Below are 21613 nucleotides of genomic sequence, written 5' to 3'. Positions count from 1 at the left end.
ATGTATTTCCGCTTCTGGTCTGCCCGGTCGTTTTTGGTTGGCTCGGCTTGTTGCGGGGACGGAGGGGGAAGATTGTTTGCAGCCTAGGATCTCCGCGGACGGGAAGGTAAACTGAGGTAAGGCTGTGAAGGGGGCTTTTGCGCATGGCTGTGTAGGATGGCCAGGAGTAGGGTGCTTGGGGTTGCGGCGGAGTGTGGAGTTGGAGACGAGAGGTTGGAGAGAGAAGGCGGGTGGGGCTGGGGGTTGCAAGGTGAATTGCGGAGCCGGGCGGGGTGTGGGGCGAGCGGGAGACCCCAGGAGGTGGAGGAGAGCCTGGGCGTGCAGAGGAAGGTCTCGAAGACGCTGACTGGGGAGGGGCTCGGTCGAAGGAGCTGGGACGGGGGAAGAGTAGAGTCTGAAGTCCTTGGAGGCTAAGGAAGGAAGCTGGGGTAGGGGCTGATCGGAATACATGGGTGGGGGCGTGGTGAGTGCACTTCCTGAGAGGCTGTAGGGGCTGCGGTTTTGATGCTACCGTGACCATACACTTGGCCTTTGTTTCTCTGCAGCTCCCCAGAGACGCTCATCCCACAGCCTCGGCTCGGGCCTAGCCTTCTCTCTCCAGCTGCCACCACAGCCTGGAGGCGCCCGCCTCCACCCTCCCGAATGGTGCTCCTCCTAGCAGGCCTCGGCCCAGGATCCAAGCCCCCTTTGCCCCCTGCCTTGGAGCTGTTGCTCCCGGATTCTCATAGTGGACTCCCCGTGGCGGGAAGGGAAGAAGTTTTGCACAGACAAGGCTTCAGCTCCAGGAACCCCACGGACAGCTGGAATCTCAACCTCTAACCTAGCGTGAGGTTCTTCCCGTGCCCACCTTTTCTGCCTTTTGAGAAGAGAAACCCTTCTCCTGGCCGTGTAGAGCCCAGGAAGCCCCGGGCTGGGGCCCTGGGCCCAGCATGTCAGTCCTCTCTTGTGCATAGGGCTCTGCTCTCTCCCTGTCAGCATGGCTGAGCTCAACCAGGTTCCAGGGGGGCGGGAGACCCCACAGGGGGAGCTGCGGCCTGAAGTTGTAGAAGATGATGTCCCTAGGAGCCCAGTCACGGAAGAGCCCGGAGGAGGTGGAAGCAGCAGTGGCGAAGCCAAATTGTCCCCAAGAGAAGAGGAAGAGCTGGATCCTAGAATACAGGTGAGAAGACGAAGAGTGGGGAGAGAAGGGAGCCCAGATTCCAGCCTTCCTGAAGAGTGTGGGATGAATGAGGGCTTACACTTACTGAGTCCCCAGTCTGCTGGGGCAGGAAAGGAGAGCAAGGTTGTTAGCAAATCATTGCCGGGTAATGTGACAGATTCCAAGAGTTGTGTATCTAAAGTGCTGATGGAGTGCAGGGAAAGGCCTGGCCTGAGTGCTTGGGAGGCATCGCTGAAAGCTTCACTGAAGGAGCAAAGCGTCACTCGGAGGAGGCAGACTTTAGGGCAGTGGAGGGGAGGACTGTGGTACTTCTTTCTAGATAGGCAGAGGGGCTGCCGCCTTAGGGATGCTGTGTGAGAGGAGATGACTTCGATATTGGGAGACAGTTTTGAGCTGAGTGAGGGAATCTTTTCCCCTTTCTCACATTGTCAGCAGTGCCTTCCAGGGATGTGCAGACCACTTTGCTCTGATAATGTGTTTCACTCTTGTAAAAACAGTGAGACCTTCCCAGTGTTACAAAGGTAGCATCAACTTTAGACCTATAAAGAAATCCCGTATGTTCAAGGAATGGTCACCTCTGTTGTGGCCAGTCCTTAGTCATATACACACCCAGTCCTCAGAACGGTGGGTCTCCTGAAGGAATGGAAGAGCAGTTTACTGCCTTGGAGTGTCTACAGTCCAGTTGGTAGGACAGGCGGATCTTTGTGTAGGAGCCCTGGGGGCAGTCAGTGAGGAAGACCACGTGGGAGAGACGCCGGGCCAGTCAGAGCTGGGCTGCGGTGTTTCAGGGATTGGCTGGGAAGGGCTTCCTGAGGAAGCTGCTTGGGCAGGTGACCACCAGGATGCTCCTGCGTGTTTGGGGCCTGAGTCTGCCATTTGGTCTGGTCACGTCTCCAAGACTGATGTTGAGGAAGTGACTCTTCTATGGGTGAGCAAGAGCATAGGAAGGCTCAAATTCCTAGGCTTCTCTGTCAGCAAACCTTTATTGGATTACTCCAGTGAGTTGGGAAGAGCTCAAAGGCAGTCCTGGCATTCTTCCTTCTCTCTCCCTGTGGGTTCCTGGAGTGTGTGTGTGTGTGTGTGTGTGTGTGTGTGTGTGTGTGTGTTCCTCTTCTACTGTGTCCATGCTTATAATGGAGCAGTGGTGAGCCATTGGTTTCTGGCATGAGTCAGTAATTTATTTCTGCTGTGCCTCACAGACATTGCATTGAAAACAGCCAATATCTCTTGCTAATTCTACAGATTTATCATCCTCTGAGGAAATCAGTTGTAGTGAAAAAAGCCTTGGGCTGAGTTTCATGCTACCTCCAACCCCATGATGTATGATTTTTATGGAAATTTCTTTAGTTTCTGAGCCTCAGTTTTTTCATCTGTGAAGTGAGCAGTTGGTTTAGGTGATTTGCACGACTTGTTCTTGCTCTGCTCTGACACGTATCTATAGTTCTTTTCCTTGACAAACTCTTTTTGCTTGTTCCTTGGTGACAGTTTGTAGATAGCACTTTGGGAAAGAACTCTCTCTCTGTTGCTTGCAGAGGAGGGCTGTGTCATGTGCATCAGAGGCCTCCCTGCGGCATGCCTTGCCCTGATCCAGAGGAGGTTCGTCCAGAGGAGACTCTACTGTGGTCTCTTTACTCGGCCTCTCCTGCTCCTGTGTGTTTTTCCAGTGTCCGCATAGGCTAATGGTAGTAGGAAGAGTCATACTTGCACTGTGCTGTCCAGTAGGGTGGACTAGCTGCTTGTGGCTACTTAAACACAATCAATCAAAGTTAAAATGTAAAAATGCAGTTTCTCGGCCGGACGTGGTGGCTCACGCCTGTAATCCCAGCACTTTGGGAGGCTGAGGCGGGAGGATCAACCTGAGGTCAGGAGTTTGAGATCAGCCTGGCCAACATGGTGAAATCCCGTCTCTACAGGATTTAGCTGGGCATGGTGGTAGGTGTCTGTAGTCCCAGCTACTTGGGAGGCCGAGGCAGGAGAATTGCTTGAACCCAGGAGGCAGAGGTTGCAGTGAGCTGAGATTGTGCCACTGCACTCCAACCTGGGTGGCAAGAGTGAAACTCCATCTCCAAAAAAAAAGAAAAAAGCAGTTTTTCCATGCTATACTGACAGTGTGGAAATAGAACATTCTGTCATCACGGACACTTGTATCAGACAAGCTCTGTGAGAGTTGGAATAGACTGAGGTAGCGTAAGATTTACTTTGCCTGCGGTGAACTTGTAGTGTTACTGGTGCAAAAAGGGTAAACCAGACTCTGGTCTCTCTTGCTAAACCACGCAGCATGTTGTAGAATGTTGTGGGTTGTATAGGGAGGAAAGGTCCAGTGATAGCTTCCCTCATTTGATGACACAGGTGTGGCTAGGCCAGTGGTCTGACCTCAGCAGGGAGTTAGTGTCTCCTTGCTGTCTGGGAGAGGCTGCCTGGCTTGAGGGGTACCCTTCATGGAGGAGGCCGGTGGCATTTTGCCCTTCTGTGGTTGGGTTTTTCAAGATGAGGAGGAGATTGGAGGGTTTGTTTTTTGAGGTCCGTTCTCATGTTGACAGTGCACAGAACACATTGCTCTGATCACGTGTTTCAGTGCGTTCACTGGGCGTTCATTTCTCTGGATTCTCAGTGCATTTGCTGGGTTTCCATCCACAGATTCATAAAAACCCACCAAGGAGCTTCAAAAATACCCTTACCTGAGCCTTGCAGACATGTGCATACTCTTGGTCTGGGTGGGGTGAGAGGGGATTCTAATGCTGCAGTCAGGGCCAAATCCACTGGGCCCAGTATATCCCAAAGGTAGGGCCCCTGTTTTGGTATTTTCTGAAGCTCCCAGAAATAGCTGTCCTTAGGATGTGGCCCTGTCTCACCTGGGGCTGGGATTCCTTCGCAGGCAGGCAGCTCATGGCCATTTGTGGTGGGATTGATTCCTCTGGAAGTTGGAAGGAAGTCGGCTGGTGCCTACCTACCTGGAGTGTGCTGTCCCTCCAGGGAAGGCTGCTGGCTGTGTCTCCGTGTCATGATCTTAGTGGAGTTCTTTTGAGTCCTCTAGGCTCATCCTCAGCTTTCTGAGAGGGTTCCAGTAGAGGGAAAGAGGGAAGGAGTGTGGATCTAGGATGGACCTGCATCTGTTCTGTGACTTTGTCAGCCTCTTTTTAGTGGTTGCATTCTTCCTCAGATGTGAATGCACTCATTCAGCTGCTCCTTTCTAAACTCTAGGGTGACTTTGCAACCTCTGTGACCTCATCTGGAAGTATGGGTTTAGCTTTCACAGGACGGTCATCACCCTGGCCTCAGTTACCATTACTTGAGTCTTTTGAAGGTCTGCAGTAGGTGCAGTGGGAGCATCTGTAGCCTGAGTCCCCATGCCTCGGATTCAGTATCCTGGCGTCCTGGGAAGTCGACTGCTGTGCCCCGGGAGGGTCACCCTCCCTGCTGGCTGCTGGCCCACTGATGGATGATGCACGCTGACTCAGGCACTGTTGTCCCCGAATTCCATTTCAGCTCAGTGCCAGGAGTCTCTGGTGAAGCAGGCCAAGTGGAATGTGTTGCTGACTGCCCAAAACTGTCCCAGGTCCTCAGTGGCTTTCTGCTCAGCCTTTCCCTGGGTATGCCCCAGGCGGGCTATCCTGCTCCCTCCCGTGCTGACCTTGCTCTCCAGGCTTCTTCCTGTCCTCTTAGAGAGAGCTTTATGACCCTGAGGGGACAGATCCCAGCAGCAGATGGCTTTCTGTAAATTGCTGGAGGTGCTGTTGGGATGCCAGTTCCCATATAGAAAGATAATGCCCCCTCCTGCCACTTGCCAATAGCAACATCTCTTCTGGTCCTTTTTACAGTAGGAACAACTTAAGTTGAGCCATTCAACCCTTTGATTATCTTGTTAGGGGCTGGAAGTTGGTGACTGGAGCATTTTGAACCATGGAATCCAGTGGGGATTCAGTCTTGGCCTTTGGTTTGCCTACATGAACATTGCAGGGTGGCCTTTACCAACCGACCCCCTTCTCTTCTCCCTGCAATCAGTGTTGGTTGAATTTCCAAGCCCTGTCCTTTTCCTACATGGGCTGTGGTTTTCCTAAATTACAGCACTTATTTCTTTGCTGGGATGTCCTTCCAGTGACGTCCTCAATCCCTAGAGGGGCGGGCACAGTGGAAAGAAAGTGAGATCAGAGGTTGGTCCTGCTTTCAGACCCAAGTCTGTCATTAGTTTCCCACATCGTTGTTTCTCATCTATCAAATGCAAAGGAGCTGAGAGAGAATATTCCAGCAGGAGGTGCCGAAAGAGCTGGTCACTCCTCTCCCAGGTAGCCTAAACGCCCCTGTAAGCCAAGTCCAGCCACAGGGAGATGGGTTGCCCTTCACCTTGACAGACATTGCCTTTTGAGGGCCTGTTAGGGTGATCCTGTCAGTTGATGGTGATGTCCCTGTTAGGAAGACACTGTGAAACTTGGAGTTCTATGTGTCTGGTAGTGTGGGTGCTGACCCTGTGCCTCCTCTGGGGTCCTGGCCTGTGCTGGCTGCCTGTAGTTCCAGAATGCTTTGTTATTTTATGGACACTGGGTTGTGTGACGCTGTAGATGCATTTACCTAATACAACAACTTCTAGACCTTCACCATCCGACACAGGAGCCACATGCCACTGTCTAGGTTGAGATGTGTCCTAAGAATCAAGTGCATATGGATTTTGAAGACTTAGTTTAAAAAGGTATAAGTATGGATAATAATATTATTTTATGCTGATTGCATGTTGAAATGATATTTTGGATATATTGAGTTAAATGTATTATAATTTCACCCATTTTTTTTTTACTTTAAAAAACGTGGCTTTTAGAATTAAAAATTCCATGTGTAGCCCCTGTTACATTTCTGTTGAATAGATCTCTTCAAGAAAGTTTAGAGCAGGCTTGTTCAACCTGTGGCCTGTGGCCACATGCAGCCCAGGTTGGCTTTGAATATGGCCCAATGCAAATTTGTAAACTGTCTTAAAACATGATGAGATTTTTTTGCAGTTTTTTTTGAGACAGAATCTTGCTCTCTCACCCAGGCTGGAGTGCAGTGGCATGATCGCGGCTCACTGCAACCTCCACCTTCCAGGTTTAAGCAAGTCTCCTGCCTCAGCCTCCTCAGTAGCTGAGACTATAGGTGTGCGCCACCACACCTGACTATTTTTTAATTATTATTATTATTTTTTTTTTGAGATGGAGTCTCACTCCATTGCCCAGGCTGGAGTGCAGTGGTGCAATCTTGGCTCACTGCAACCTCTGCCTCCCAGTTCAAGCAATTCTCCCCTGTCTCTGTCTCCTGATTAGATGGGACTACAGGCGCCTGTCACGATGCCTGGCTAATTTTTGTATTTTTAGTAGAGACAGGGTTTCACCTTGTTGGTCAGGCTGGTGTCTCGTACTCCTAACCTCAGGTAATCTGCCCACCTCGGCCTCCCAAAGTGCTGGGATTACAGGCGTAAGCCACCGCTCCCGGCTGCGATTTTTTTTTTTAGCTCATCAGCTATAGTTAGTATGTTTTATGTGTGGCCCAAGACAGTTGTTCTTCCAGTGTGGTCCAGGGAAGCCAGAAGATTGGACACCCCTAGTTTAGAGCCAGATTTGTGGCCTCCTTAAGGCAGGATCTGTGCTGTTGTAAGTGTGCGCATTTTCATATCCTCATTCCTCGTTCCATTACAGCTTTCCACCTTTGTGTTCTTCCTTTTACTGTAATTAACGTGTCTCACCGGCTTCCTGTATTCTTACTTGCCGACCCGAATCTTTTCAGGATCAAGGCAGGGGCGGGAGGAGTATAGAAGGGACTAAAAGGGAGATCATGCTTTTCAGCCTGACTCCTTCCCCGGCTTGCCGAGATGCGCGAACAAGGTGAGTGGGAACCGACATCGTGGCCGTGCGAAGTGACTGTGGTGTCGCTGCCAAGTGCAAGTCATGGATCTGGGCAGCAGGCAGTTGCTGGGCTGGGTCACTCTGCCCTGTCCAGCTTCCTCTCCGGAGTTAGCAGGGGCTGGTGAAGGCAAATCCTATAGCGAGGCACCGGGTGTTTCCTGGCGTAAGGCCCGTGGCACAGACCAGCACTGCCCCTCAGTAGTGTCCTTAGCTCAGCAGGGTCTCCGGGAACGCTTGTGTTTTCTCGGGCAGGGGAGGATGGCTTGAGGCCACCACCCCTCTCAGCTCTCTGCCTCTTCATGGAAAGCCCAGGATGGTTCTATTGCTTTTCTCTCCAGTCCTTCCAGGGACCAGGAAGGCACTCGAACCAGCTTGTCGGACAACTTCTCCCCAGGACTCTCCCTCTCTCCAACAGGAGCTGCTGTATAGGGACCTGGGGTCATGGTCACCCATTGCCCACGGAGGCCAAAAGGCTTCTTGGGCTCTCTCCACTTTCCTGATCTTGACCTTGGTCACCCACCAGGCCCCTGTGATTCTGTGTCCTGCATTTCCTTGCGGTCTGCTCTCTCCTTTGCCACCAGGAATAGTATAGACAGCCTCCACCCTTTTGTTTTTGAGTCTCGCTGTGTCGCCCCGGTTGGAGTGCAGTGGTGCGATCGTAGCTCACTGCAACCTCTGCCCCCCAGGTTCAAGTGAGTCACATGCCTTAGCCTCCCAAGTTGCTGGTATTACAGGCATGTGCTTCCACAGCCAGCTAATTTTTATATTTTTGGTAGAGACAGGGCTTCACCATGTTGGCCAGGCTGGTCTTGAATTCCTGGCCTCAAGTGATCCACCTACCTTGGCTTTCCAAAGTGCAAGGATTTTAGACGTGAGCCGCTGCACGTGTCCCACCCTCCACTTTTATCTCTCTGGCCCCTCTAGGCTTTCCTTACGTTGGCACCAGGCTCTCAGAGACCCATCTACCACTGTAAAAAGGCCTGGTACTCCTGTGGGAGGGAGCACCAGGCCTTACCGACCTTCTCAGCTGCCAACTTGTCGGCCCAGGGTACCTTTGGTTCCTTGGCCCCTTCTTCTTCACTGGCACTTTTTTTTCTTCTTAAGACAGAGTCTCTCTCTGTCACCCCGACTGGAGTACCCTGGCGTGGTCTCAGCTCACTGCAGCCTCTGCCTCCCAGGTTCAAGTGATTCTCCTCCCTCAGCCTCCCGAGTAGCTGGGATTACAGGTGCACACTGCCATACCCAGTTTAATTTTTGTATTTTTAGAAGAGACAGGGTTTCACCATGTTGCCCAGGCTGGTCTGAAACTCCTGACCTCAGGTAATCTGCCTGCCTTGGCCTCCCAAAATGCTGGGATTACAGGCATGAGCCACTGTGCCTGGCCATTCACTGGCACTTTTGGGTCTATGAAGTCCTCGCAGCTGTGGAGCAAGTGTTCCAGGCATCCTGCCCTGACTTTCTGCTGCTCAGGCAGGTGACCTTGCTGCCCAAGGGGCACCCACGCCCACCACTCACAAGGCTGCACATACTGGCCAGGGCCTACTTCTGACTTGCTGGGTTTCCTCACCAGGCTGTAAGCTGCCATCTCTGTGTCCTGAATTCTCAGGTCTCGGGTCCCGAGAAGTGATAAGTGTGTAGTAAACATGTGCTGACTGAGTGGCCCTGCCCTGGCCCAGGTGGCCATCCTCTAGCAGGGAGAGAGCCTTCAGGTCCAAGGAGACTCCCTAGCTTGAGGAAGTGGTGCAATATGGTGGAGAGAGTGAGGGCTCACCACAACTTCACTTTGCACGTGTTAGGGTTGCATCCTCCAAACCTCAATTTCTTCATCCTTAAAACTGAGGTTTTACTACCCAGCACAAAGTGAAGTTGTGAGGATTGTATATGCCAGGTCCCTGATGGACAAGGAAGCATGTGGCAGTCTCCTCCTCCGAATCTTCTCTTTCCTTTCCTGAGTGTTGCACCTCCTTTCCCTGGGCGAGTGAGGCTTTCTCTCTCGGCCCCTTGCTCCTGCCTTGCACGGTTCACTCAAGGCTGCTTCCTTGCACTGCACTAATTTGCCACTGCTCTCTGTGACAGGAAGAGCTGGAGCACCTGAACCAGGCCAGCGAGGAGATCAACCAGGTGGAGCTACAGCTGGACGTGAGTGTCCTTTTCCTCGTGTGCTTGGGCTGGTCCTTGGAAGTATCTCCGTCTGTCTCTTTCCTAGCTTGAGGCAGTGGCAGTGGGAGGGGTGTGTCTGAGAAACAGGAGGGGCTGGGACCGAAACATGTGCTTTCCTCTGCCTTGTTCCTTTCCAGGAGGCCAGGACCACCTATCGGAGAATCCTGCAGGAGTCCGCGAGGAAGCTGAATACACAGGGCTCCCACCTGGGGAGCTGCATTGAGAAAGCGCGACCCTACTACGAGGCTCGGCGGCTGGCTAAGGAGGTAGGGCTGGCTGACCCATGTTTGAGGAAGACTACGTGCTGAGCCTGGCCCTGGATTCTTCTATCTCTCTGTGGAGTGAGAGACAAAACACCAGACCTGAGGGCAGAGCCCTGGGCTAGACCTGGCTGGTCTGAACCAGCTCTGTGGGCTGAGGAGGTTCATTTACCACTGTGGGCCCTGGGCTCAAGGTGTATAAAATGGTGAGGGTAGGTGTGGGAGAACATGGAGTTCAGCCCTGCATATGTTTAAGTGCCGTCTGAGTATGAGGAGCCAGGCTTTAGGCTGTATCAGATACACCAGTTCTAACATCCCCCAGTTTTCAGAGTATGAGGAGCCAGGCTTTAGGCTGTATCAGATACACCAGTTCTAACATCCCCCAGTTTTCAGAGTATGAGGAGCCAGGCTTTAGGCTGTATCAGATACACCAGTTCTAACATCCCCCAGTTTTCAGAGTATGAGGAGCCAGGCTTTAGGCTGTATCGGATACACCAGTTCTAACATCCCCCAGTTTTCAGAGTGTGAGGAGCCAGGCTTTAGGCTGTATCGGATACACCAGTTCTAACATCCCCCAGTTTTCAGAGTATGAGGAGCCAGGCTTTAGGCTGTATCGGATACACCAGTTCTAACATCCCCCAGTTTTCAGAGTATGAGGAGCCAGGCTTTAGGCTGTATCAGATACACCAGTCTAACATCCCACAGTTTTCATCTTCTCCCATTTCCTCTTCCCTTTGGTTCACGTCTCTCTTCTGAATCTTTGCTTACTCCTCACTGTAAGCATCCCACATCTTTCCCCATCCCACACCTTTTTTATTCTTTAACAAATTATTTTTAACCAATAATAGGTGTTCACCGTTGGAAAAACATAATAAAACAAGAAGAAAACCAAAGTCACCCCAAATCCTACCATGCACATTTCATGCATTTTGTTCCTGGGGATTTGGTGATAGATACAGAGACAGCTGCCTTGGAAAAACAGTTTATTCCCAAAAGGAGGGGACATACCATGCCATGCAGGCCCACATTGGGAAGCACCCAGGGTCTGTCAGGAGGTGGAAGAAGTGAAGGAGAAGGCGCAGCACAGAGCCCTGTTGCAGTTTTTGTGGAAAGGCGTGGCTGAGACAGGGTGGGCAAGTTTGAGTTTAGGATTGGGTAGTGTGAAAAGTTTTGCTAGGCCCTGGGCCATAGGGGTGGACTCTGATTATCTAGGACCTGGCCCTGGGAGGACTTAGGGCAGAGGAAATACTGGTTTGGTCGGGGAGAGGTGGGTAAAGGAGGAAGTTGGGGATCCGGGCTTTGGACTGGTTGGTTGGTTTGCATACGGAAGGCACATTTACAGGGGAGTTAACTGTCTCTAGTAATTAGCCTTGGAAGGGGCAGTTTCTCCTTGGCCAGAAAAGTCCCCCAAGACATCAAAGTGTCATAAAGTATAGAAAATAAAAAATACGATTAAGACAGCGCAGATAACCCTGTGTACTGTCTTAATCACATTTTGTGTGTGTGTGTGTGTATGTTCTGCCAAAATGGGATTATACAGTATGTGTTATTTTGTTCTTTTATTTTACTTAGCATTATGACATAGTTGCATGTCAGTACATCCATGCCATCATTTTAAAGGACTGCTTAATTAATATTTTATTTTTTTAAGAGATGGGGTCTTGCTTTGTTGCCCAGGCTGCAGTGCAATGGTGTGATTATAGCTGACTGTAACCCCAGACTTCTAGGCTCAAATGATCCTCCTCCCTCAGCCTCACAAGTAGATGGGCTCAAGGCAGAAGCCACTGCGCCCAGCTTGTCTTCTTATATGAGATGTGCTTTTATTTTAATCAGTGTTCCATAACTGAAAAGTAAGGTTTGTTTCATTTTTCACTTGGTTACTATGGCTGTGATGAATGTCTCTGAGGACTTGTCTGATTATTTCCTTCAGCTTTCCTGTTGGACATAAAATTGATGGTCTCAAGGTCCTATTTTCTGTAAGACTCTGTCCATGTCACTAGCCACCTTACAACTAAAATGGTTAGTATTTTCCCTTGTTTTCCCTAGGGCAAAGGGCTAACAGCCTTTGGGAATGCTGGATTTCACACACCTACCCTCCACTGGCAACGTTTTTATTTCTTCTAGTCCACATCCTTATGAAATATTCTTTATAGAATGTTGCTTCCTTGGCATTTATCCTCAGCACAGTTTGGGAAGTGCAGCCGACATTGCTAGTAGGCCTTCCTCCTTCTCTGTCCTCGTGTCCGTAATGGGTCTCCATGGGCAGCTGGGGTCCCTCAGGGTTCCCCATCCTGACACCCCTCTCCCCCTAGGCTCAGCAGGAGACACAGAAGGCAGCGCTGCGCTACGAGCGGGCCGTGAGCATGCACAATGCTGCTCGGGAAATGGTGTTTGTGGCTGAGCAGGGCGTCATGGCTGACAAGAACCGACTGGACCCCACATGGCAGGAGATGCTGAACCATGCCACCTGCAAGGTGAGCCGGGCGGTGCCGGCAGGTCCCCTTCGTTGGCTCTTCTCCATCCTTTGCTGTGCCTTCATCACCTCACCTCCTCACTCTCTCCCCCATTCTCGCCTTCTTTCAACTTTGATTCTGTTTCAGGTAAAACCTGTTCTTAATTTTCTTCCTGTTTGGCCTCTGATGCTCCCCATATTCCATTTCCCTCTGAGAATGTCGTCCTTGGCTCTTCTGGAACGTTTGCCTCCAGGTGTGGGAGTAACCCAGTCCATGTCTGGTGGATACTCTGGATTCAGCATTCACGTTTTGTTATGTTTAGCTGTGTGACTCCTTGCGTCTGTTTTCAGAATATGCTCCCTTTCCTGCTTTTGAGCTCTGACAATACACCTTGAGTTTTGAAGTATAATTTATGTATCATTTCCAAGCTCCTGAAAGGGACTGGGGAGTGGAAGGATCTCTGGCATCGGCCCCGTCTGCCATCTGCAGCTCGCACAGGGCAAGTGTCAGCTCCTCAGGGGGTGGTTGTGTCTTGTGATTCTTCATCTGCCCCTGGCACAGAACAGGCACCTCACTTGTACTCTAGAGCTTATGCAAATGCAAGTACACAGCATTGGGGGCGGGGTAGGGGACGGTGCCCAGTCTAGAGCGACATCCGAGCAGGGAGCAGGTGAGGGCCCCGGCCACCGTGTCTACCGGGACAAATCGACCGACTGTACAACAGCCTGGGCAGAAGCGCCCTGGAGCCCCGTTTGTCCCGGACTGTGTGCACGTGGGGTTTGGGGACCTGGAGAACAGTGGACAGCTGTGGCTCCCTACATGGCTCTTCTCATTCCCGATCCCTAGCCATTGGCACTGAGGGCTCCCTGAAGAGAATGGCTGCTGCAGACGTGTGATGTGCTGATACACATTCCCTCGACGCTCCCCAGTGGTTGAGTGGGTGCCAGCATCCCGTTCCTGGCGGCAGCAAAGCTGAGTGGCCAGTGGCACGGGTGACAGTAGGCAAGAACACGGGAAGAGGTGGCTTAGAGGCTGGTGCCTGCAATGTTGGCCTCGACAGTCAGGCGGCAGACCCAGAGAGACAGAAGGAAGCTCTGTGGAGTCTCACAGACCCTTTGTTCCCTGGCATGTCTCGGGCTCTGTATGCATTTGGGGATCTCCAGACAATGTTCCTGTTTGGGTCCACCCCAGGACAGTGTTGAGATTGGCGGCCTGGGGCAGATGCCAGAGACTGAACGTGGGTCCCCACTCAATGACGTGTCCCCTGGGTCAGGTGAATGAGGCGGAGGAAGAGCGGCTTCGCGGCGAGCGGGAGCACCAGCGGGTGACACGGCTGTGCCAGCAGGCGGAGGCTCGGGTCCAGGCCCTGCAGAAGACCCTCCGGAGGGCCATTGGCAAGAGCCGCCCCTACTTTGAGCTCAAGGCCCAGTTCAGCCAGATCCTGGAGGTAGCTGAGGGGCGAGGGGGAGGAAAAATGGGCAGGTGAGGGTGCAGGCTGGGGTCAGGCATGGGAGGTGAGGGCAGCTGGAGGGGATGCTGGTCGGCCTCTCTGGGCCATCTTGGTGAGTGGCCAGGGTGAGGCCTCCAGCCCTGCTGGGGAAGGGCAGTGGCACACATGCTCAAAATGACCTTGCAGGAGTGGGAGGCAGGGACGGGGGCTACTGATGTTAGAGAATGTAGTTGGAAGAAGGGAGGTAAACGAGAAAAAAAACTGGTGGGAGCCCAGGGATGGGGAAGAACCAGGCACGTGGTGAAAGGAAGTAGTGCAGACAGGATGAAGGGCAGGCACTGGCCGGGAGGAAGGCTCTAGAAGGTGGGGCTCAGGTCAGGAGCAGGATTGCTGGGGAAGAACAGCCTGAGGATAGAGTGGAGCTGGGAAGAGCGTCACTGCTCTGTGGTGGGTACGGAGCAAGCCGTCCAGGTCCTCTGTCCGGGAGAAGAGGCCTCAGTGCCGCGTGCTGAGTGGGGTGGAGAGGTGCTCCGTGGGTTGTCTCACCCTGTTCTGCCCTCGGCAGGAGCACAAGGCCAAGGTGACAGAACTGGAGCAGCAGGTGGCTCAGGCCAAGACACGCTACTCAGTGGCCCTTCGCAACCTGGAGCAGATCAGCGAGCAGATTCACGCTCGGCGCCGCGGGGGTCTGCCTCCCCACCCCCTGGGCGCTCGGCGCTCCTCCCCTGTGGGGGCCGAAGCGGGGCCTGAGGACTTAGAGGACGGAGACAGCAGGATTGAGGGGGCCGAGGGTGCAGGGCTGGAGGAGGGCGGCGGCCTGGAGCCCGGGCCCGCCCCCGACACAGACACCCTGAGTCTGCTGAGCCTGCGCACCGTGGCTTCAGACCTGCAGAAGTGCGACTCCGTGGAGCACTTGCGAGGCCTGTCGGACCACGTCAGCCTGGATGGCCAGGAGCTGGGAGCCCGGAGTGGAGGGCGTCGGGGCAGCGACAGCGGGGTCCGTGGGGGTCGGCACCAGCGCAGCGTCAGCCTGTAACCGAGAGGCCAGGGCGACTGGCGTGGATCTGCTGCCGTGGGCCGATCGGGGCCCTCTCCCCGAGGTCCCTTCTCCAGTGCTTCCCCGGGAGAGGCCAGCTGTGTTTGAGTCCTCTGTGTCTGCCCTGGCTTTCTTACAGCCTGCCCTGCCCCTCAGCAGGCAGCTCTCTCGGCCTTACCCATTCAGAAGGCTTGCTCTCGGGCTCTGCCTGCCTCGCCCTGCTGGCTCATCACAGTCTGCAGAGCGTTGACCATTTGCTCTTCCTTTCTTCTCCTTCTCCTTCCATCTGGCTTTTTCCCTCAGGGAACTTGGTCTGGAAGGCCCTAGGAAGCTCATCAGGAGAAAGTGGGTGCCGGCTGAGCACCCTGGCCGGAGGGGATGGACAGGCGCCCCTCCCTTGGTTTCCGGCCCAGCCCCCTTCCCGAGGCAACTTTGGAGGGCACCCTAGGTACGCTGCTGAACCCTGTACCCCTGTCCTGTTCCAGCCGGCCCGTGTGTAACCTGTGAGGTGTACTGTGTGCCTCTGGAAGACACCACCCTTCCCTTCAGCATTCCCTTTCAAGACCTGACCACTCTGCCATGTGCGCCCCGAAGCAGAAATTACAGGACCTGCAGGGAGAGAAACCCAACCCCACTGTCAACATAGGGAACGTCACGAACTCCAGACTGACTCCTGTGGGTGTGGGGTCTCCCCAGCTGGGCTGGGTCCTTCACATTGTCAAGGTGCTAGTGGGTGCCTCAGGCTTGGTGTTGGGGTGAAGTCATGGTGAGGTCCTGAAGGCACAGGTCCCTGTCATTCCCACCCTCACACACTTGCACTGGTGTTGGGGTGAAGTCATGGTGAGGTCCTGAAGGCACAGGCCCCTGTCATTCCCACCCTCACACACTTGCACTGGTGTTGGGGTGAAGTCATGGTGAGGTCCTGAAGGCACAGGCCCCTGTCATTCCCACCCTCACACTCGTGCTGCACAGCTGTGTTTACTTTTTCTGGGGAGGATGCTGAACTGACTCTCAGCACCCTCCTGCAGGGTGGGGTTAGGGAATTTGGTGCTCAATTGCTCTCCCTTGCTCTTCCCCAAACTAAATACCTACTGCAGGATCCCGCGGGGCATGCTCAAGCTTGTGTGCCAGCCCTCTTACTTCCTTTGTTACAGGAGGGGTTGGCCTGGGGTGAAAAGTCCTGCCCTCTGCAGGGAGCAACTCCCAGACTGTAGGGAAGCCACACCAGGTCTGGGTGCCTTGGGAGGATGGGTCCTTCCTTTGGAGAGCTCTCATCTAGGCCCGTGTTCTGCCAGTGACGGGGATGAGTGGGCATCTGCACCCTGCACAGGTGTCTCCAGGTGGAGGGTGGTTGGTCACAATGAGAACCCTGGCGTTTGAGGTGGCCTTGGGCAGAGAGCAGCAAGGGAGGGAGGGTGTGGGTGTGCGAGCGTGCATGTGCTGGTGTGTAAGGGGGAAAGGGTCTTTCCTGGTTTTACTTAAATAAAGTAGTTTATGTAACAGTTAACATCTACTGTCCTTGCTGGAGGAAGAGCAAAAGGGCAAAGATGAGGCAGGGACTGGGGCAGGGAAGAGCAGGGTGAGGCGGCAGGCTCTTCAGATGGTGTGGGCAGAGAAGGGAGGCGAAGGGCCAGCTGGAGCGAGCCGCGCTGTGCGTGCGCGTGGGGTGTGTAAGACCACAGGGCCGGGGGGGTCGTGCATAGGGGAGGAGTTGGTGCCTCACGGGGCCATGCTGTTTGAGGTGATGGGTGCCAGGAGAGGGTTTGGTACGAAGGGGCCTGCAGGGTGGAGTGGGCTCTAGGTCTGAGCTAAGAGATGAGAGTCCCAGAGGGGTGGGATCCTAGATGTGTTTAGATGTGAACATGAAGATAGAGAAGGGACAAAAGTAGTGATGCCAGATTTATCAGATAATGCAGGGTGCCCACTTAAATTTCAGGTCGGCAGTGATTTTTGTCCGCTGCAGAGTTTCGGACATACATTACGAATTACCCACCGTGTCTCTGAAAGTAAAACCTAGATAAAAGGTGACTCCCAAGTCGGAGCTTAACTGGCTGGGTGACGGGAGGGGTTTGGGGGCACTTGGAAACAGGTGGGAGATCGGTTAGGGATGTGAACCTCAGGAGCTTTGAAGAAGAGCAAAGGCCTTGTTTAGCCTGAGCTACTGTGCTGTGCCTGCATTTGGAGTTGAGAAGAGGTCAGCCAAGGGAAGAAGGTGCTGGCCGGGAGGAAGACTGGAAACCTTGGAGGTCAAGGGGCAGGGTGAAGGCCAAGAATTAGAGGCACACACTCAGCAGTGACCCCGGTGGCTATGGGTGCCATCTGAGGGACCATCGAGGCCGCTTTGTACCGAGCACTCATTTGGACGGCCACTGTCCAGGATTTTGAGATTGCCTTCCTGACTTGGCAGATGGGTGTCAAAATATTTTATTACTGGGAAAGCTGCTGTGAAAATGCATGGCTGATGTTTTGGGTGAGCGGGATTTACATTTTTTAAATTTATATATATAGGAGGTATACAACATGCTATTTTGATGTACATAATGAAATAGCTATCAAATTGGCATTTCAATCATTTTGCATAGTTACCTCCGCCCCACCACCTAAAATCTACCCTCAGCAAATTTTTAGTCTGTAATACAGTATTATAGTCCTAATGAGTGGACTTTCTGAGATGATACAGTGTTGACTTCCCTACCAGTCACTAGCAGGCAGGACCTGTCACGCTGCTGGTACAGAAGAGCCCCAGAAAAGAAGGGCTGTGCCATGCACGTCTCCTTGCAAAATCACCTGCAAGATAAGGCAGGCAGAAAGAGAGGCCAGGATTAGAGCCAACGGTACTTCTAAGGAGAAGAAAAGCCACAGCACTCCCTCTCTCCCGCCTAGTCACAGCACTTCCTCACCCAGTGCATTCCACATGCCAGGAACACCCCTAATGAATCTTCACAACAACGCTATGATTTCCTTTCCACAGTGAGAAGATAAGGCACAGTGGGGACACTCAGCATTCCAGAAGGTAACGGCGGCAGCTCCCACTAGGCACTTGGACTCTAGAGTCCAGACACTTGCGCCCTGAAGCTCACAGGAGACGAGGAAGGGAGGCAGTCATCTCCAAGGGAGCTTTGCTGGGAAGAACAGCTAAGTGGGAATACTGTTTCTCAGCTTTCTTTGCCAGCAAAGAGGGTCAAGAAATTTTGTTTAAGGTGAGCAAGAGATGGTCAAGCTGCGAGGGACATAGGGCGTCGTCCCCCATTCCTGTACCGAGTCGTGTTATACGTTACGCTGGCTCGTTGGCAACAAATTGTTCTGATCTTCATCTTCCTCGAGCGTGGGGCTGGGGCCTTAGTCTGCCCAACACCTGACACGCCCTGCACCAACAGATGCTCAGGTGCTTTTGCTGCTTGCCCCATCTCGGCCCACACTGATATCAGGTGGCTTTCTCAGTTCAGCAAATAGGAGGTCGGGACCTCGTGATGCACAATCCTAGGGTCACATCTCTACGGAAATTCTCAAATTTCATTACGCTTCAATTTTATCACCTATAAAATGGGAGCATCTGAGCTACAGCGAGTCTTGTCAGCACTTTGCAGCAGCTTCAGGGTGCTTAACCCACGGAGGCTTCCTCCCATGGTGTGATAGACAAGGAGACTCTGTAAAAGGGTTGTGTACCCTACTTGTCTGGATGTGATTTTTGACAAGCATGACAACCCCACTGCCTTTTAATAATTTATATTTTTAATTTTCATTTTATTAGCAGACAGGGTTTTTACTCTTGCCCAGATTGGGGTGCAGTGGTGCAGTCATAACTCATTGCAGCCTGGGACTACTGGGCTCAAGCAATCTTTCTGCCTCAGCCTCCCTTGTAGCTAGGACCACAGATGCACACCACCACACCCTGCTAATTTTTAACTTCACATTTTTTTTTCTATAGAGACATATTGCAATGTTGTCCAGAACTCTTGGACTTAAGCAGTCCTCCCACCTTGACCTCCTAAAATGCTGGGATTACAGGCTTGAACCACTGCTCTTTGCCCCCCCGCCGCCGGCCCCTTTATTTTTTTTGTTACACTTTCTCTAGCCCACACTGGAGTTCAGTGACGCCATCTTGGCTCACTGCAAACTCGACCTTTCTGGCTCAAGAGATCCTCCCAGCTCAGCCTAGCACGTAGCTGGGACTACAGGTGTGTGCCACCATGCCCGGCCAATTTTTGTATTCTTTCGGAGATGGGGTTTCCCTGTGTTGACCACGGGTGGTCTTGAACTCCTGGGCGTAAACGATCCACCTACCTCAGCCTGCCAAATTGCTGGGATTACAGGCGTGAGCCACCATGCCTGGTTATACTCCCAGCCTTTAAACGTCTTTTTAAATTGACATATTGTAATTGTACGTATTTACGGGGTGTGGAATCGACCCACCTGTAGATGCTCTTGGGGGAAATGGCCTGCTTGGGCTGTTGAGGTCTCGCTAGGTCAGCAGGGGGCAGCAGCTGCCAGAAAGTGGGCAGAGCCTGTGGCCCGAGTTTGCTGCGCGCACTGCGTGCTGACCCTCCAGACCTGCATGGTCAGCCCCATGGACACTTTGCAGAAGCGCCTGGAAAACCGCACATGGAAGGGTGGGGGTGTTTATACGTCAGAATGGAACCCTAGCTGTACTTCTGTGTCCTTGGAATCGCCTGCCACGTGTGAGAGCTGGCTCAGGTCTGCAGCGCAGCTGGTCTTTTGAGGTACGACGTTGGGTATCTGAAGATGGCGCCCTGTTCTGCTCGGAGCTCACCTCCTTCCTTGGCCTCCCTAGTGCCTTTTCCCTCTCCCTTTCCACAGCCTCTCTAGAAATTTCTCCACCCATGTCTGCTCACCATTCCTGAGCCCACACTGCCCATGCCCTGGGATGAGGGAACCAGGAGACCATAAACTGGCTGGCAAGTGGATATGGGGAGTTTACTGAGAAGTGTTCTCCAGGATTGCTCAGTGTGCAAACGCTGTGGCAGCCCTGTTAGGAGCACTACAAACTCCAATGCTGCGGGTGAGTCTTCCAGGTGAGGAATCCAGGTATGCACAGGTGCTGCAGGGCAGTGAAGAATAGATAACCAGGCCAGGAGTGATGGCTCACAGCTGTTATTAATTTGTTTACTTTTTTTTTTTTTTTTGATACAGAGTCTTGCTCTATCGCCAGGCGCCAGGCTGGAGTGCAGTGGTGCAATCTCGGCTCACTGCAACCTCTGCCTCCCGGGTTCGAGCAATTCTACCTCAGCCTCCCGAGTAGCTGGGATTACAGGCACACGCCACCACGCCCAGCTAATTTTTGTATTTTAGTAGAGACGGGGTTTCACCATGTTGGCCAGGATGGTCTTGATCTCTTGACCTCGCAGTCCGCCAGCCTTGGCCTCCCAAAGTGCTGGGATTACAGGCGTGAGCCACCACGCCCGGCTACTTTTTTTTTTTATTTTTATTTTTTATTATTTATTTATTTATTTATTTTTTGAGACAATTTCGCTCTTGTTACCCAGGCTGGAGTGCAATGGCACGATCTTGGCTCACCGCAACCTCCGCCTCCTGGGTTCAGGCAATTCTCCTGCCTCAGCCTCCTGAGTAGCTGGGATTACAGGCACGTGCCACCATGCCCAGCTAATTTTTTGTATTTTTAGTAGAAACGGGGTTTCACCATGTTGACCAGACTGGTCTCTCTGGCCTTGTGATCCACCTGCTTTGGCCTTCAAAAGTGCTGGGATAACAGGTGTGAGCCACTGCGCCCGGCTGTTTACTTATTTTTAAAAATAGGTTCTCCCTCTGTCACCCAGGCTGAATAGTGGTGTGATCATAGCTCATACCACTTTGGAAGGCCAAGGTGGGAGGATCACTTGAGGCCCAAGTTTGAGACCAGCCTTGGCATCATAGTGAGTACCCGACTCTAAAAAAAGAAAAAAAAAATAGCCAGGCATGTTGGCATGCACCTGCAGTCCTAACTACTCCCGAGGCTGACGGGAGGATCTCCGGACCTCAGGAGTTTGAGGCTGCGATGAGCTATGATCACATCACTATTTCAGCCTAGGTGACAGAGGGAGAACCGATCTCTAAAAATAAGTGAATAAATGAAATAACTAATGAGGGCTGCAGTCAAGGAGAAATCTGGGAGGTTACAGCTGGGCACTGCTCTCTGAAGCTCTGAACCAACTCTGTGGTCTCAGTCTGGAGAGGTGGCTCTGGCTCCTAGTCCTCACTCTTCCCAAATCTGTCTTGCGCTCCTACAGCCAGGGCCTGTGACTCACCTGTCTTGGTGTTCTCAGGACCTGGAATTGGAAATTTTCACCAGACATCTGTCCACTGACTTGCTTCTGCCTGTGCTGCCCTTGGCACAAGTTTCCTCCCTTCCCCACCTGTCAAAGGACCAGATCAGGTGGTCAAAAGTCCACATGACCTGGGCTTCACCCACAGGCAGCTCTCTAGCCCAGTCTGAATTAATCCCTGTCACTCCCAACCTCCTCATGGCTCTTTTGACTTATTGAAGAATGGGCCCGGTGTAGACACTTCTTTTGTTAGTCCAAAGTCCTCAGAAGAAGGACTCCGTCTCACTCAAAACATAATATAATGCAATAGACATATGTACAGGGGCCATACATGAGGTATAGTCTAAACTGGAACAGCAGAGTGAGAAAGGGGGCAGGTGTAACCTGGGGCTGGCTTGGGTGATCTAGGACATATGGTCACCCTCATTCTAGGTACTCAGTAACTGTTAGTTCATTTGAGAGCTTAGGTGTTTAAAACATTGACCACACTATCCAGAGAGGGTTGTCCTTGGGCCTGCCCTGCCAGAAGGGGTTATATGCACAGGGGCAGTTCACTCAGCGTTCCAATCTGCTGGCAGTCTGGCAGACTCAGTAGGTAACCTCTAAGGTTATTTAAAGCACTAAAATTATGCAGCTGGCAGTGGAGGCTGGGCCATGCGAGGAGTTTTGACGGATGATGTGAAATAATGGCACGTGTGTTTGCAGAAAGGGTTGGGATTGGAGCATGAGAAATCTGAGCAAGTCCAGGGTTGGTTAGGACCTAGCCCGGGAGCAGCAGAGGGCTGCTGGATGTTTCTGCTTGGGTGTGAGATGATGGCCATCCACTAAGGTTGAAGAACTCAGAGTGCTGGGCAGTAGCTGCTCTTTCTCCAGGCAGGCAGGTGGCTTTGCTTTCACCACACAGTGCAGATAAACTAGTTGATTTATTCAAACATAGAAGGAAGGGA

The 21613-nt window shown here is 52.5% G+C and overlaps 1 protein-coding gene across 1 annotated transcript; it reads left to right on the top strand.

Moving 5' to 3' along the window:
- SH3BP5L (SH3 binding domain protein 5 like) lies at positions 1-15892 on the top strand. The gene is made up of 7 exons (XM_012472727.2): positions 1-116; positions 546-1159; positions 9103-9165; positions 9324-9452; positions 11759-11920; positions 13173-13346; positions 13915-15892. Exons 2-7 carry the CDS (start codon positions 977-979, stop codon positions 14383-14385), a joined length of 1182 nt encoding a protein of 393 aa, XP_012328150.2. The 5' UTR covers positions 1-116; positions 546-976; the 3' UTR covers positions 14386-15892.
- Positions 15893-21613: the final 5721 nt, after the last annotated feature.

Source organism: Aotus nancymaae, unplaced genomic scaffold (assembly GCF_030222135.1).
Source record: "Aotus nancymaae isolate 86718 unplaced genomic scaffold, 86718_ANA_hifiasm-v0.15.2.pri h1tg000032l_1, whole genome shotgun sequence".
In the NCBI taxonomy this organism is placed as follows: domain Eukaryota; kingdom Metazoa; phylum Chordata; class Mammalia; order Primates; family Aotidae; genus Aotus; species Aotus nancymaae.
The sequence above is the reverse complement of the archived record's forward strand: the minus strand, read 5'-3'. Positions and strand labels throughout refer to the sequence as shown.

Coding starts and splice junctions, on each gene's coding strand:
- SH3BP5L (XM_012472727.2), top strand. CDS start 977: ATGGCTGAGCTCAACCAGGTTCCAGGGGGGCGGGAGACCCCACAGGGG. Junction 9,453..11,758: donor CTCGGCGGCTGGCTAAGGAG/GTAGGGCTGGCT, acceptor CTCTCCCCCTAG/GCTCAGCAGGAGACACAGAA. Junction 13,347..13,914: donor AGTTCAGCCAGATCCTGGAG/GTAGCTGAGGGG, acceptor TGCCCTCGGCAG/GAGCACAAGGCCAAGGTGAC.